This window comes from Opisthorchis viverrini, assembly GCF_000715545.1.
Source record: "Opisthorchis viverrini unplaced genomic scaffold opera_v5_14, whole genome shotgun sequence".
In the NCBI taxonomy this organism is placed as follows: domain Eukaryota; kingdom Metazoa; phylum Platyhelminthes; class Trematoda; order Opisthorchiida; family Opisthorchiidae; genus Opisthorchis; species Opisthorchis viverrini.
Window position 1 is genome coordinate 1,340,806 of NW_008751670.1, and position 17,171 is coordinate 1,357,976.

The following is a 17,171-nucleotide window of genomic DNA, read 5'->3' on the forward strand; positions in this document are numbered from 1 at the left end:
TATATGTATATATACTATGAGCCTGGAAACGAGATATTGAAAATGATTCCTTCACTCAGTTGCTGGTTATAAATCTACATTTAAATTTGTGTGTGGCTTGCAAATAAAGGTCATTACTCTCAAGTACAACATAGGATATAGTTAGGGATAGTCTTATCACTCAGATTTGTCTGTTGCTAGTATGCAACAGTTGGCTGGTGCACGTCAGTGTGAACTCAAGTTGTAATGTTTGTACCAGTCGCCCAACAGTCATGTGTGTTTAAATCGATGAAGTCCTGCCCTGAAATAAATATCATCGTTTATTTTTGAAGAGCATGGCCACAAACGTAAAAAATAAATCCAAGCGATAGACGTGGAAGTGTGTACAGGAGAATATTAGATAAAACGGGGGAAGCGTCCAGTTCGAAGGCGTGTCACCAGCAGTTCCAGTCAGACAAAATGAATCCCAACGGTATGGAAACACGCGTTTAGAAACCAACAACCGAAGAAAGGACAAACAATGCTGAATGCTCTGCAAGGCATGCTAGCCCATTCAAGACTCGCACATCAGACACAAGGTGTCTGTCATACTGGGTCAGGTCTGAAAGTCAGTGGCAAGATTGAACACGCAACGCCTTGTACCGTGTCGTTGAGCGCCCAAAATGACAAGTAACCAAGTCACTAACTGTGACCTTGGGAAGTTCTAGTTCAACGCAGCTATGGCTTGTTGAGGAAAGCAAATCCCTCGGTAGAAAACGATCATCGGTTGGTGAACCCAAAAAGGTTGACATCACAATCAGTTTAAACCAGCTACTTATTCTAGTAATACTAATGGTAATAGTGATTTCGCAATAATCTGGGTGATTTCGGTTTGGTGAAAACTAACTGCCGAGCGTTATCATTTCCTATTCGACACTGATATAAGTGGGCATAATTTGATCTGGCATTTCAGTCTTGTTGTGTCGTCCGGAGGTAACCCGTCAACTTGCGTAAGGAAGAAGCCAAAGTCGAGCACAGGAACAGGTCTTTTTTGTCGCTAAATAATGCGGTTATATACATCGGAAAATGGCAGGAATTGGCTGGGACTTGCTCTTCACCGAATAACCAATAGGAAACAACAGTTATGCATGATCGGGTAGACAACTAACGAAATGCAACGACCAATGGAGTCACATGTGAGAGTGGAACGATGATAAATCAATAGGGGAAATCAACTGCCGAGCGTTATCATTTCCTATTCGACACTGATATAAGTGGGCATAATTTGATCTGGCATTTCAGTCTGATTCCTGGCCCAGCAATGTGTCGTTTGACGTGGATATAGTTCACACAGAGACCTTAAAGTACACAGCCCTAAAGCACTCATCAGTGGGAAAGGTAAGAACAAAATGAGCATTCGCACAATAATTAGGTTGTAAGGGGGAGCTCAACCGAATCCCAGCTGAATGGCTTGTTGACGCTGTTCTTCAACTGAATGTGCTGCACGAAGTTGGCACGATATTTGGGATTTGGCAAAGGTTGCTGAAAACTCTGACAGTTCATCCTACTAGGAACCCATCAGGTAGGCCCATTCTCCGTGTTTCCGTCACCCCCACAGACTAACTGCCCCCCACAAGGTCAAGGAACACTCGCTGATGTGACCGAACGAAGCGACCAACTATATCACCCTCTCGCAATAAAACGATGACTACCCCCATGTTTCTCATCCCTGGTCAGCAGGTGAGAAATCCCATCCAAATTCAGTCCGAAAATTAGCAAACAATTTGACTCCGTGCAACTGGCGTGAAAATATGGAGACATGAAGAACAGACGTGACAAGAGCGTGATCGCTGCATGACGCCGTCTCGTCAATAAAGATTTCGATTTCATTCACTTTGTTCAACTTTTGCTGGGTGTGGGAACTGTTCTTCATTCCTACAAACATGAAGAATAGACGTGACAAGAGCGTGATCGCTGCATGGCGCCGTCTCGTCAATAAAGATTTCGATGACATTTTCGAACCTGTTTTCCTCAAAACCTCCATCATTCACTTTGTTCAACTTTTGATGGGTGTGGGAACTGTTCTTCATTCCTACACTCCAGGATGCGAAATGAGTAAATCATCGAAACCGATCTGTTACTAAGATTCTGATGATACTGAAGATATTTGAATGCCATCCGCTGCCATAAGGAGACAGGAGTGTGGATCTCTTCCAGATAAGCCTCGCCAAACAATTAATCCCCACCACCCAAAAAAGATTAGAAAAAAGAGGATATGAAATCCGGACTTTTAGTTTTTATTGAATAGGGTGAAATTGGGACATGTCATTAATAAGTTGCATGAAAAGGTCCGTTTTTCGGTACGTTTGCCTCCAAACGAACTCACACAAGTAGTTGTTCACTAAAGATCGCTCTGCGTGGTTTTTACGGCGAGATATTAGCGTCTCATCGATCTCGACGTGTAGACCTGAGCCGCCGATAACTGTTGGAATCTGCAAAAGCCGCCAGGTGCAAACTTCGCGAAGAAAGTTCTTCCAGTCAACAGTGGTCGTTTGGCTAATAGATAATTCCTCTGAGCAGAATTTGATTTTTGCCAAATTTTTGGACCAGCAATAAATTAATAGAATTACTGTCCTAATCTCTATCCTAGACCGCTCCAGTCAAGTTCCTTTTCGAAGACCGATTTCTTGCCGACACTGTTGGGCTTTACGCTTCCACCTCTCAGAAACAGTTGAAAGTGTCATTTGGTGGCCATTGTTGCATAAACGTTGCTGATGAATCACCCGTAGCTTTGCAAAGAACGTATTGCCGTTTCCTTTTCGTGAACGAGAGTTGGAAGCGTTAGAAAGTTCACTGCCTCCGTGCGGAGAAAATTTTTGCACAAAATGAGCCTAGACGCGGATGAGGAATTGTTTTCATCAAAAACAGGTCAAGGTTGTGTGCGTACATTAAATTGGAGCTGGCAAAAAGTGGCGAGGCTTAACTTTCCGCACATGCACTTTTTGAATTGTGGCAGGGCTTATCTGGAAAAGATCCAGGAGTTTTGCATATGTAATGGGATAATATGGTGTTCCACATCTCTGGTATCATTCATGAGGATTTTGGACTGATCAACTTCTAATTTGGATGCCTACGAGAATTGAGATCCTTTGAAGTAAACTAGCACAGCAGACGTATGTGACTCCAAAACTGAATTGATGACTGTTCAGAAACACGAATCGAGGAGCGACAGTCAGCGTGTTATCCACACACTCAATAAGGGCGTGGCAAGATGACTTGTGGAGGCTTTGAGCAGAAAAGACCGGAAAATATCATCACAATAGGAGGGCACAATGAGAGCAGTCCCGTACTTTTGTCGTGCTCAAATCTCAAATCAAACGTTTAAGTCACTTTCATGTGAATGCGACTCGTGATCAGCCTATACGTTGATCGCGCTTCCCACCTCTCACTAATATGCACACGGATTTGGATTGCAGAAATCATGCGGCGATCTGAGCTCTTGTCTAGCTAGGTGGTTTACATACCCGTTTCACTGAAGGGTTTCTATGACCTGCTCAAACCAGACGTGTAATTTCAAATTATGAGCCCTGGTGGACTGCAACACCAGGGACCTAATTCAAGTTTAGACTGGTCGTTGCAAACCAGGCTAGTAGGCCCGCTCTCATCGTGCCGTCCAACTGTACTTTTCCAAGTGTCAGCGCAGAGTCAAGCCCATACGATAGAAAGCGAAACAATCTAAACAGCATTATCGAGCAATACAGCCATAATCGCCGGCTAGCTTCGCTGTTCAGCTCGAGTGTTACAGGTCGGGCGAGCCGAATGATTAAGCGTCCAACTGATGAGGACTCATCATTCAACAGGAAGCTGAATGAAATTAAGACAGTGCGTTGATCAGTGGTGCGATGGGAATACAAGATTGATCAATACACGTACACACATCCAAACTTCCCTGTTAAAATCAAGATAAATGTTCCGCTAACCGTCACGTCGGATATCACTTTTATGAACATAAAAATTTCCCCACCACTTTCCAGACGACCATTGGATCCAGTCAAAAAGACTTCTCTTTGCGATATTCTACTTTGATTAAGGTATCGGTCCATTAGTATTATTAGTTTAAGTTTATTAGTTAGTGATTGACTTGTCTCACTTGAAGTGATACAGCAACTTTCGGTTATAAGTTCTACATATGACTGCTGTTTCGTTCTCTGAGATGACAGGTTGCTCGCGTGCGTGCCGTTATTAACCTTGGTGATATCATCAGTGCATACTGAGTCAGCGGTGCTTCGCTGTATCCGGGTGTGTAGGCCGACACACCGAGGCCTGAATCATCAACATTCCGCTCAATAGCTGATCTACATATGTTTTGACTTAGCGATGCGTTTAAAGGGTCGATAAGGCAGACTAGGAACTACATTTAGTTAGTCAGGTTATGGAATGTATCTTATTGTCTGTCACGCCATGTAAATCCAAAAATCCTGAGACAATCTTGCTCATTGTGGTTTTTAATAGCGCTCAAGGAATCTCGACAGTTATGTTGGTAGACCAGCAGGAAAGTCAGACTGATGGCGAATTGCTGTTCCCCCCCCCCCGCCCCTAGACGATGCCAGTATCCCTTATTAGGCAAGACTTTTTGATCGTCTTGCTGGAGACGACTGGATGCCACATGTCAAAAGCATTCAATGCTGTGCAAAACATAAGCATATCTACTGACTTAGCGTGATCCATGTTTGTCTTAGGAACAAAACTGACAGGTAATGGCGAGCCGTGTACCTTCACTGTGAACTTTTGCGAGAGATTCCAGGCCAGTCTATTCATATGTGTATAGATAGATTTGGAATCAGTTTAGAAATTTAGAGCGTGGTTTTCTTGTTTACATCTTGCAAAGTGGGATGCGCTAAATGATCGAGTGTGAAACAGACTTATAAGTTCGTAAAAATGCTCTGGGTGTGCCATCTTCTAAACGATTGTCCCCGTTTTGAGTCATCTCTGCTAAGGTAGTGAATTAACTCAGCAAAACAGAACAGCCTTTTTGGCAGATCACTTATCACATTTCATCTACCTCCAGAATAAACTCGAAACTGAATTGTTCTCTTAAACCAATGTCTTGAAATCAGTATGCGTCTATGACCAATGTGTACTTTTTTCTTACTTTAGAGGACACAATGAGTGTAGCACATGTCAGCTATGTACAACTGACAGAGATAGTAAAGAAACTGGACCTTATCATGGTGCGGCGGTTTGTGGATCCCTAATACCTACCGACCAACCTATACTTTGAAACCCGCAGAGTTTCTCATACCAAGTTGGTCACTGGATAGATACCTGATCCTCCAGATTAAGGATGGAACATGCAAGGCATCTTGTCCTTTAAAGACTTGTGCTACTGTGCTAATATGCCGGCACCCTTCCGCCGCCTTGCGGTCAGGCTTTCGATCCGGAAGTATTGGTTGAGAACCCTAATCGTCCTCCTGTTTAGGTGTAGGCTCTTTGACAGCATCATAGCCTGCATAGCCTCCATGTTATTTGAAAATATGGCTATGCCACATCTGCCATCGTCTGGTATCACTAGCTGGGTCGCCTTAGTTGCTGCATACAGAAGGACGGATTAGCGAAATCATGTGACTGCTGATACCTCCTTTCATTCACTTTAGCGTATTACCTCCTCTACCCTACCTCACCCCAATTTGTCTTGTCTCTCCTGTTCCCCTTAAATCATGCTCATTTTCTGTGCTTCCATCTTCTACTTGATTGGATAGCCGCTGATAGTCACCTCTGGTCGGTACATTTTGGCAATGTCTATGAAAGTATCTCGAGAAAGACAGACCCATCGTCTTCCCCTTCACTATAATGGCTTCCGGCGCGACGGAGTGCAATTCTGAATCTGTCAAAGACAGTTTCTATGACGCTCTAGTTGCCCTTTTATAACGGGCTAAAAGCTCAGACATAGTCGTGGTTGCTGGTGGCAGGAACGCTCACACAGATGGACTAAGTGCTTCTGAGGCCCAGTTGGAGTGTCATCTTGAGTCGGACCCGAGACGCACGGACAACGGAGAGCACCTGCGAGAGATATGTGCTAATCATAGACTTCCTCTGTAGTACCAGTTTCCTGGACAGCGAAGTAGTCTAACTACGTGGTTTTCACCAGTGAGCTAGTCCCAAACCCAAATAGACCACGCTGTCATCGGATGCTAATCCCCAGAGTCCATCACAGCCTACCGTCCTTCTGAAATGCCTGTGTGAACTCTGACCATGCACTTATCCGTTGTTGCGTCTCATTGCGCAGTTCACTTGTACACAAAACGCCCATACCTAGCTTGGCCACTGAACGGCAAGCTTCGCTTACCGTCCACCATATGTACAACCGCTTTTTACAATGTTATCGTTGCTGTTCCAGCCATTAAACTGAAAAACGTGCCGGTATATTTGATTGAGAGCACTAATAGAAATGCGAAAAGATCCGTGATCAAGCATTCTGGACCACAAGGTAACAAAATAACCTAAAATTAAGCGCAAATTGCTTATAGGCTGAACGAAATCGACTGGTTCGTTGTCTATTTCTTGGGCTTAGCTCATGTGCGAATTGTAGGCTTCTCGCTTAGTTTTCTGCCACATTCGTGAGCTGCTTTCATGAACCGGGATTCTAGTCTTCAAAATATTATATTTTCATCCTGGCGGTTTCCACAGTGCCAATGCCAGGAATAGTCATATGACTGTTGTTCATCCACACTACTCCTCATTTCAGCGATCTGGGACACCTATAGAGCTCATTTGCTTTAGAAGACGACTCTAGAAGAAGGCTACAATTCCCTCTCTGATCATCTTATCCGAGATAAGTGCCGTTATCAACCTTGGTGTCCCCTGAATCATCTGCACTTCTAATCTAACCGGATCCACTAACGTGCTTATTTTAAGGGGACCTTCTCTTGTTGCAACTGAAGGAGCGCTCGAACAAATGGGGCCATAGTACGTTGATTCTCCGAAGTATAAACCATACAACTAGTAAATCCACCTTTCAGTAGTCAACACTGGCAACTTTCACTAGGAGCGAACTAAGTGAAATGACATAAACAACGGAACAAATGCCCAGTGTTTTCAGTGTATAAACAGATCAAATTTTGTATGCTCTCCTGTTTAGTCGCGTTCGTGTTCGTACACGTGAAGTCCAGTGGACTACATTTGCGTTTTCTTGTTTTTGAGAAAGAAAATTTATACCGCCAACCAATCCTGTCCACACGGCAGTTAGTGGTTGGGCCTCAGTTGGCTTGATCTTCAACTGCTATAGTTTTTCCTCAGTGACGCTGTCAGTACCGCGGCAGTTTGCTGCAACGCGTTTTTTGACCTGGTTAAACAATGCCTTGTGGCTCAATGTTAAGGCGTGGAGTACAATTGTCGAGTCTTATTTCCAGGTTGTGGGGCTTAGCAGTATTCCAGAGTGGAAAGTATGTTTGCTTCCGTACAGGAAACTACTCGTAAGGTTGTTCAAAACTCTTCGACAGCCCACAAATTCTTTCGCCCTTCTTGGGGCTCATCGGGTAGGCGCAGTCTTCGAAACACAAGGTGACTTTTGCTGAAGAACATGATAAACCAGAGGTTTGGCTCGGTTTCAGATGAGTCTCCCGTGAAAACAAAATTGATTTATCGAAAACAGTCCAATTTGGGTTCACTTAGAACATAACGTTGACGGAAACTCGGAGACTGCGCCTACCTGATGAGCCTGAAGCGGAAGGGCGAAACCGGTCGTAGGATGTCGAGGAGTTTTCAGCAACCTTGTGAGTAGTTTCCTTTATGAAGGTGTTTGATTTCTTTTTGTTCACTTATTAGTGTTCGCAGCTACCTACTATTTTTCCCGACTATTTTACTTCGAAATCCTATCATCTTGTTTCATAAATGCAGTCGATTCGATTATCCACATGAACGACACAGAAATCAAGAGAAACCATTGGATAGCCATTATATCAGACACCGAGATGACTCAGTGGTTAAGACGCGAATTTACTACCAGAGGGTCCGTAGTTTCAGCCCAACCCTGGTATTTCGACTACTCCTGTCTAGTCTTGGGTAACCTGGCAGTATCTCATCTCTCGTGTTTCCTTCGGGTTGCGTGGCACCTTGGCACCGAGAAGATGCTACCGCCAAACAATTCGATTAGATTGCCTCAGTGTTTCCGCACATTCTACTGTATACCTTTTGCCGTATATCGCTACGGGTCCCTCTTTCCCACACGTTTGCTGGCCAGAATAAGCAGTAAATAAGAAAGGAGGGTTACTTTGTTTGTTCTACCTGTGTTCTGTTATGTGGTCTAGCAGGGAATAACCTTGAAAATACCCGTTTAACGGACATTGAAAGCGATGTTGATTCGTGGGGGGCTTGTGAGCCTTTTTGCGTTAGTTCCACCAAATGTGAAGGAGTATTTGGCGGATAAAATGCATGTTGTTTTAGCCTCCGATTCGTTTTGCTTCCTATATTCAAATCGAGCTGCTTTTACTAAACTTGACCTTGAGATAAGCCGCACGCTCCTATCGATGCGTTCCCAGGATTTGCCACTCATAACCGGAGTTTTCCACGAAGCCAGATGACACGAGAATAAAGCGAGGATAAAGCGTTCACCAGAACCAGTAAACCAGTAAACCATTTGTATAGGCTTACAGCTGACAGGGATGGTGATACTCAAAGCACTTCACTGTTTCGTAGGCCGCTGACCATATATGCATAGCGTTTGCTGCCAATTCTTAACTTTGAGACCGATACAAGGATTGGGCACACCAATCACATCGCTCAAGTGTGAACGCGTTGGCCTGTTCAGACGTGAAATTCAGATGCGTCCAACGTGCGTTGGTGGAGCAGTGGTTACACGCTCGCCTCGCATGTCAGATCCCCGGGGTTCAAATCCCGGCACGGCCATTGGATATACACTGCTGATGAGCTCTAATAAGAGCGAAACTCGAGTCCAGTGCTTCCCTTTGGTATGGACTCACCGGAATAATTACGCCAGAGCAGGAGGGACGACCGTTCAAACGAGAGTGGTGTGGCCATGAACAAGATACAGGGATCAATGTGGAATTCTACCCATCTTAGTTCGCTGACGTCACTGGGGCCAGTAAGTGTATATCCAGCGCAAAAAAGAGGAAGATTCATTAGCAAATTAAGTTGGTGTTAGCGGGAGACTCAGCTGAATCTATCGTTTACGTTCTGCACAAAGGAATTTCTTATTTTTGGGTTGTTATGCTATTGTAGTCTACTTTCTTGATGCATTTAGTTGAGCCTCCAAACTGAGTTTGAAAATAAGTCTATTTCGTCAGTAGCCTGAAATTTTGGTTCAAGTAAAATTTAAAGTTGGGGAAGTCTCGGAGACTTCGGCTACTTGCTAAACCGCAAAAGGGCGGAACCGGTCGTGGGCTGTCAAACTTATGAGTAGTCTGTTCCATCAAGATGTAGCCCCTTTTTTCCAGAGTTCTCTCGTGAGCAGCATGCTAATACAATAGAAGTGTGCAGTGTGACCGTGTGACCCAGAGATAAATAGGGATGGCTTACACAGATTCTAACGCGAACGACCTTGACGCCAATCATGTTGGATCACTAGCTGACTCAGCTCTGGGATTGATCACTGACGGAAGCATCGATCGTGTGAACACACTGTAACAACAAGTAATTTCAACCTCAGCTGCACGACTAGCCGAACACATGACGCGCCGACGCCTGTACACACTTCATTTCCTGCCAGATTTGAGTTAATGTAGTATTTGACAATGCTTCAACCAGCCGACTACCCGTTCGTCAAGTTTGCCTCTCATCATCTGACCGTTCGTTATAGCATCGGCTGCCCCATTCTGCGGAAGTGGTAGTGCGACGACAAACAGAGAATTGCTGCAACCCTTAACAGCTTTTCGACTTCGGCCAGTTTACATGGTTGAGACCAGAAGTGCCTTCAGCCCATACGCACATGCAATACCTGCGAAAGGAAGAAGGCCTTCGCTGCGGAGTGGTTTGTTAGAAAACGCCAACTGAACAGTTACAGACTATTGGACAGGGAAGCAAAACTCTCGTGCATCTTGTTTACAAAAATTGAATATCCATCTTCTCTTTGAACGCGTCTTCCTGAACTTTCCTGGATATTCATTCACTGTTACTCAAATGCAAGCACATGCTACAAAGCGATTCCACAAATTCCGTAATAGATCTCACTTTTCAAGAAACGCGAAGCAGATTTACGAGCAAGCATACTACCCGCATGTCCCATCAGTAGTATCCACCGTTACACCTGCAACTCTGAGACGAATGTTGTGTGGGGCAAAGATAAAGCTGTTTTTAAGTTTCCGCAAAATTCAGCGTGTCATTCCTCGCAGCCTCTTGCCTTCGAAGTGTGTCGGATTTCCATAAAAGGCTCAAACTGGGTTAGACTCTTTTGCAAGGTCATCACGCGTCCAGATCACGCATTTGTGACTCGACAGTTTACTGGCCAATAAAACGGAAGATGAAGAAAAATGGTAGAACATGTCAAGTGATTCAAACATCACATGATCTAAGAGTCTTCAGTACCCTTTGAACCCTTGGAATTCCTCCCGATTGCATTGTTGCGTGTATTTTACACCACTTACCACAAATCAATTCTTTCGCTGTATTTTCCAGGCATTTATACATGAAAACAATATCATCCACCGGGACCTCACCACTCACAATTGTCTTGCACGACAAGTAAGTTGATTTAGCATCGTAATCTTGGAGAGGTTTCCGTAGAATTGAAAAAGACACTCCACAACTTATCTTTTGATTATTGGTCTACTAGATTATTCCTCCACTAAAGAAATACCTCTTGGGGTACTAAAACTTGATCCCAGTAGGGTTAGTGATGTTGCGGAGTATTGGCAGTTCGGATGGTTTATTTGCCGAGCACGGTGATTGGCTCACAAGCTTTTCATCGCCACTCTATGCATAACACGAATGCCCTTTTGAGTGAAACGGACGATGGTGCCAAAGCTTTTGCAAATCGATTCGTAAACTCAACGGAGAGGAGTCTTGATAGGGAGAACGACTGACTATCTGATTTGTTTTCCCTAGCTGGTAGCACATTAAACAACTGCGGTGCGCTCAAACCAGCAAACCGATTTCCAAAATTGTCGCCGTGGCGCGCGTATAACCAACGCTGAGTTACCGATTAATTCCACTGGTGTTCGGAAAAGTGTAGGCAAAGAGATAGTAACACTCATAAAACGTCCAATTTTGAGGTAGAACTTCAGATACACAATATGCAGTTGACAAGCAAGGAGCCGCTCAGAGTTCTCTGGGTTAGCAGAATATTGAATTGTAAAAAAGCAAAAGCAGATAAATGTTTTCGAGAAATACACATTTGCAAATCAATTTGTTTTTTACGAGAGACTCGACTGAATCTCTCGTTTATGATATTCCACAACTGAAAGTGCTGCACACAGGCCGCCTCATGTTCCAGTTGGCATGATATACGAGATATCGCAGTATATTTTCATAAGGTTGCTGAAAACTCTTCGACAGCCCATGACCAGTTTCGCCCTTCCGCTTCAGGCTCATCAGGTAGGCGCAGTCCCCGAATTTCCGTCTCATCCGAAACGAGCCAAACCTCTAGTTTATCATGTTCTTCAGCAAAAGTCACCTTATGTTTCGAAGACTGTGCCTACCTGATGAGCCCCAAGAAGGGCGAAACCGGTCGTGGGCTGTCGAAGAGTTTTCAGCAACCTTGTCAGTAGTTTCAGATAAATGTTGTTGTCTAATCACTTACTACGATGTTCGTTGGATTTATCTAGTTGAAACTTTTCCTTCTACAACTGTTCATTTGCTTGTAGGACGGTTCGGTCGTCGTTTCGGATTTCGGTCTTTCAAAAATCATCCAACCTGACCCTCCCTATGATTGGTCGCTTGAGCAAGCCAAGCACAAGATGAATCAAATGCACTTATCAGATGAAGAGGAGACTGAAACAAACAAGAATTTAGAGATGACAGATTCTGGTTCTAACCTGAGCAACGGTCGGCGAAGACCAGTTCGTCCCAGGTGCCATACTGTGGTAAGTAAACCCAGCGAACCTGTCCCGATGCCTGGTTACACACCATTAAGAACAGACCCCTTACCTATGGTTCCCACTAACCTAGGTAGAATCGGCGGGACGTTTCTACAATCCCCGTGACTTAAAACTAGACCAGTGTTACTAATCGCCCGCCTGACCCAAAGAGCTAAAAGTTGCCCATCAATCAACTAAACTACTGGTCCTCTCCTTTTTATAATTAAGGCTTTTCGAAGTTGAAAAACACTGCGATCCTCAATATACGTTATCATGATCAAAAGGGGTACCTGGACTCTTCTGAGTGGTATTTCTTTGTCGGGAACTTTGCGAGACAGGTCGTGGCCGAAGATAAACGTTATCCAGGGAAGTGACCTTTCTTGAAATTACTAGATATTTGGCATGACCAAGATTGTCAGAAACGGCGTAATGATGTCAGTTAGTTTTGATAAATGAACTTCGCGTTTAGACAAAGTAGTTGCTGGGATCACTTGGTGCGGACTTTCAATGGTGCTGAAAGGTTGTTCGAGAAACGCCGTTTCTAGATGTTGAAGCGCATATTCATGTCTTTTCTGTCTTTAAGCCTCAGCGCTTGAAAGACGTGTTTAAGATGCCTGCAAGTCTGGTGGTTACGCGGACTATAGGCATCTCGCCTGATACCTCGAATACAACGTATCCTACATTGTGGTTTGAGGTTCTGTGTTCGAACGTTGTCTCAATGTCTCAATGTCACAATGGCTTGTTTGCCCTTTAGGATAATGTGGAACACACTGCCATCTGTCGTCTGTTGATCGAGTGAGATGCCTGCCCTTTTTGGTTCACTAAGCTTCCCATCTTTAGCGAAACGGGATTTCTCGTTGATGAGTTTAGATTGAGGGGTCCAATATGTAAGCGCGCTCACCACGCTAGTAATAACAGCTCCAAATCCCTTTTACATCCGTCTGTCAAAGTCACAGGATCCAAACTGAACGACTCTCAGATCCGTTCTATACCGTGTTATTGTACCAAATTTAATGTGAAGACGATGAAACGAGGAAGAATTTGAGATTTTCGGAAACGTGGACTGTCCACCGGTAACCGGTATCAGCGGATACTGAATCATGGTTGGCTGTTCGGTCCGCAATGTCGGCCATTCGGAGCTCACCCTGACGCTGGATCTGCAAGCGGACCAATCACGTGTGGGTTAGGCGTCTTGGCCACAGCAGTGCCTAATTGCAAGCTGTAAGGCTGTTTCGGTGCAGGATTCCGCCTAAGAGCTTTCTCTCTCAAGTTTTTGTTTTACGTCTTTTCTAAAATACCGCATCATCCCATCTCAATCAATTGATGGGAACAGAACAGATTACAACATTTGGTCACTCTTGTTTTGTTATCTTTGTCTTCGTCAGACAAACTAATAGAATAGCATGTAGGATTTGGGTATCGCGATATCCGTTTTTTAACTGTTCTTCACTGTTAAACAAAAATCCCAATGCATAATCAGACAATAAAGCTGCTGTTTTCGTTGTTGACGATTTTTTCGGCGCTAAGGAACTGGAGCGGGACAGCAGTCGGATATAACAGTTTTTGTGCCGTTTTTATTATGCAGAGACGGAATTCTGTTCCACGTCTAGTCCTCGATCTCGAGGCTAGTGTTTTGGTGCAATCATTGCAGTTTGCGCATTTCATTTCGTGTGTCATTTGGTGGCTGATAAACTCGGTCCGCGCATGGCTGTGCATTGAGTTTTTGACGCTCCTTTTGGGGGAAACAGATTCATTGTCTCTTGTGACTCTGGTACCGAAACACAATGGTGATGAACTATCTCTGTCGCTTCAGTAGCGACTGTAAAACATGTATAGCGAAGCCTAATACACTACTCACAAGGCTGCTGAAAACTCTGACAGCCTACGACCATTTTGCCCTTCCTGGGGCCCATCAGGTAGGCGCAGTCCCCGAGTTTCCATCAACCTTATGTTCTATTTGAACCCAAATAGGACGTTCTGACAAATACACTCACTTGCATGCCGATTTGCCTTTGACGGTAGACTCACCTGGAACCCAGCTGAGTCTCTCGTTTATGAAGCTCTTCTCAACTGAATGTGTCGAACTGGGCCATTTCATATTTCATTTGGTACGATATTCAAGTAGAACATAAGATTGACTGAAACCCATGTACTGCATTTGCTTGATGAGTCCCAAGAAGAGTGAAACCGGTTTTAGGTTGTCGAAAAGTTTTCAGCAAGCTTATGAGCAGTGTATTATGCTCATACAACCTATTGCGGTATCTTGAATATAGTACCAACTGATGCAGTACATTCAGTTGCTTACGAACGTCACCACACGCTAGGGAGCAATTTATAGGCTAATGAAAGCTATATCTACCTGTGCACTGAAATATATTTCAACATAACGTGCATATTTATTTAAGGAGCAATCGTCTCCCAAGGGAAGCCCTCTTGGCCCGGGGCCGGTGCTTTGGCAAGTGTCCACGAGAGCCTTCCCCGTCAAACTCGACAAATCTTGCAATCCTTCCCGCAGAAGAGTCATCCCTACTAGCAATGTTGTGGAATGTAGGTAGGTGCGCCGTTTGGTTGTTGGTCTGTTCGCCGAGCTTGGCAGTTGGATTGAAAACGTTTCATCACCAATCGAGGTGACATTGACACTGCAGTGACGATGTCATCTCGATTGGTGATGGAACGTTTGCAATCCAACTGCCAAGTTCGGCGAACAGATCAACAACCAAACAGTCATCCCTACTTCCCAGTTGCGGTATTTATTTATTTACACGAAACCATGGGCCAGGCGTCCCCAAGATTGGTGCATGCTGCCACCCCCCCCCCTATTCGACTCAAAATCTGAACTCAACAGAATCAACAGAAGCGGATTCACCAAAGTTTGAGCTTTGTTATTGCAAGTAAACGACTAAAGCAAGGTCGTGAAGCTTAGGTCTGCATCATCTTTCCCACGCAAAACCGACAAAATGATGCGAAGTAGGAAAATGATCACTTTTGCCTGTATCGCATCCCCGGTGACAGTTAGTCTCGATCCTACAAGTTCTCACAAGGTGGCAGTCCGAGGAATAGATTCACTGCTGTCAGTTGATTGGTGGAATTCAGTTGCTGCTTGTGGCTCGTCACAGGCTACAGCGCTATTGGTCAGCCTCACACAGAAGACTGCAACACAAGAACTATTAAACTTGGTTCTTCATGCAGTTCAAGGATAAAGCTTTGAGGTCATGGGTGCGTCTGAAACCAATATAGCTTGGTTCTTCACATGTGGACGGGGATCCTGGAAACAAGGATCAATAGGCTAGGGATAGTTGTTCTTCAAAGCCCGTAGATTTTATTTTTCACTATCCCGTACCCGAGTTATCACTTGTTTCGAATCAGTTCATTCAAAGCTTCACCACGTGTACGTCATTTCTTCCATTAATTTTGAAGGTAGGAAGTCCATTCTCGATGGCGCCTGAAATGTTGGCTGGAAAACCGTATGATCAATCGGTGGACGTCTACTCTTTTGGAGTCATCATATGTCAATTGTTGGCCTTATGCGATTCTGATCCGGATCACATACCTCGCTGTTCTGATACCCTGTGTGTAGATGTAAATGCCTTTATGGCAACTCATTCGGATATTTTGAAAGATGGACCACCGGTGCTGATCAATGCTGCAAGGCAGTGCCTATCGTTCCAGCCGGCCGACAGGTGAGCATTCATTCAGTTGTCAATAAATCTGTCTGACATTATGTTGCTACTCGATCTGGAGGATGACGTCAGATTTTTTGTTGCATCTGAGTTTACGGTGATCGGCTAATAAAATGGCTAAAAGTAACACCATCTTTGTAATGCACTACTCATAAGGTTGCTGAAAATCCGTCGACAGCCCACGGCCGGTTTCGCCCCTCTTGGAGCTAATCAGGTGGGCACAGTCCCCGAGTTTCCGTCAACCGTATGTTATACTTGAAACCAAATTGCACAAAATTAGCGAATATACACCCAATTGCAAACTAATTTGGTTTTTCGAGAGACTCACCTGGAACCCAGCTGAATCTCTCGTTTATGACATTTCCAGGCACATCGCCTTATCAAGGAAAACCGGTCAGAGAAGACCCGAATAAAATAATCATTAAGCACAGAGGTTAGTAGGATCAACACCCCGTCGGGCGTGGAACTGTCAGATTTCGTAAGGGGGGTTATTAATTTCAATCCTGATTTTCATAAAGGACACTACTCACAAGGTTGCTGAAAACTCTTTGACAGCCCAAAGAGTTTTGAGCAACCTTGTGAGTAGTTTCCTTTATGAAAATATACTGCGATATCTTGAATATCGTGCCAACTGAATCATGAGGCGGCCTGTGTGCAGCACATTCAGCTGGAGGACATCATAAACGAGAGATTCAACTGAGTCTCCCGTGAAAGCCAAATCGATTTGCAAATGAATGTATTTTCAATCTTGATTATTCATGCCGCTGTGCAGAAATCGTAGCACGGCATGTGTGCTGTCCTACGTTCTCCAGCGTCAAAAGCATAGCAGCCGTTCCTTCGTCGAACTCTTGGAACTGTCAGAAAGACGCGCCGATGAATACCAAACTCATACTTGCTATACGGGTTTGCCAATGGCATCAGACTTTTCAGCTGATAAAAAACATTCTGGAAACATTCGAAAAATCCGCTAGACCTCTCAAGCTTCACCAAATTAAAAAGACCACAGTGCTGTCCAGGATGCCCATACCTAGTCTTAGCTCAAACCAGGGGTCATAGAATCGGTGTTTTGTACCTTCTCAGATAAGTAAATAATAAATAAATAATAGTTAATTAATTATGTAAATGAATAAAAATAAATCGTTATTCATAGCTTATATCCCTCAAGTGTCACATGAGAAGGCCCAACGAAATCGCGTAATCTGAGAAGACGATCAGTCGAAGTGTATGATGGTGTGTTTGAATGCTTTATCGAAGTAGTTCAACAATGTGAACTATCGGATAGCTGCTCAACTCCCTGTAGGGACATGCAATTTATTCCCATATGCATACTGATGGCGAAATACGCATTTTTACTGTATTAGGAGAACCAGCTCCGAACGTAACGGGACTACATAACTGCCAATGGAATGACCGTTTTCGTTGAGACAGGTTTTATTGGTTGTTCTCCACTCGCCCTTGACAGTTGAGTTTTATTCTTAGTATCACGTTTGACCGCTTGTACGCG

The 17,171-nt window shown here is 44.2% G+C and overlaps 1 protein-coding gene across 1 annotated transcript in view; it reads left to right on the forward strand.

Annotated features, from left to right (window-relative positions):
- Nucleotides 1–17,171, forward strand: part of T265_01312 (hypothetical protein) — a gene marked incomplete at both ends in the record, with an annotated part of 30,148 nt that overhangs the window by 9,769 nt on the left and 3,208 nt on the right. The window contains 3 exons of the mRNA XM_009165318.1: nucleotides 10,588–10,653; nucleotides 11,775–11,993; nucleotides 15,405–15,667. Of these exons, the coding sequence (XP_009163582.1) occupies nucleotides 10,588–10,653; nucleotides 11,775–11,993; nucleotides 15,405–15,667 (548 nt within the window). The remainder of the gene's footprint in view (nucleotides 1–10,587; nucleotides 10,654–11,774; nucleotides 11,994–15,404; nucleotides 15,668–17,171) is intronic.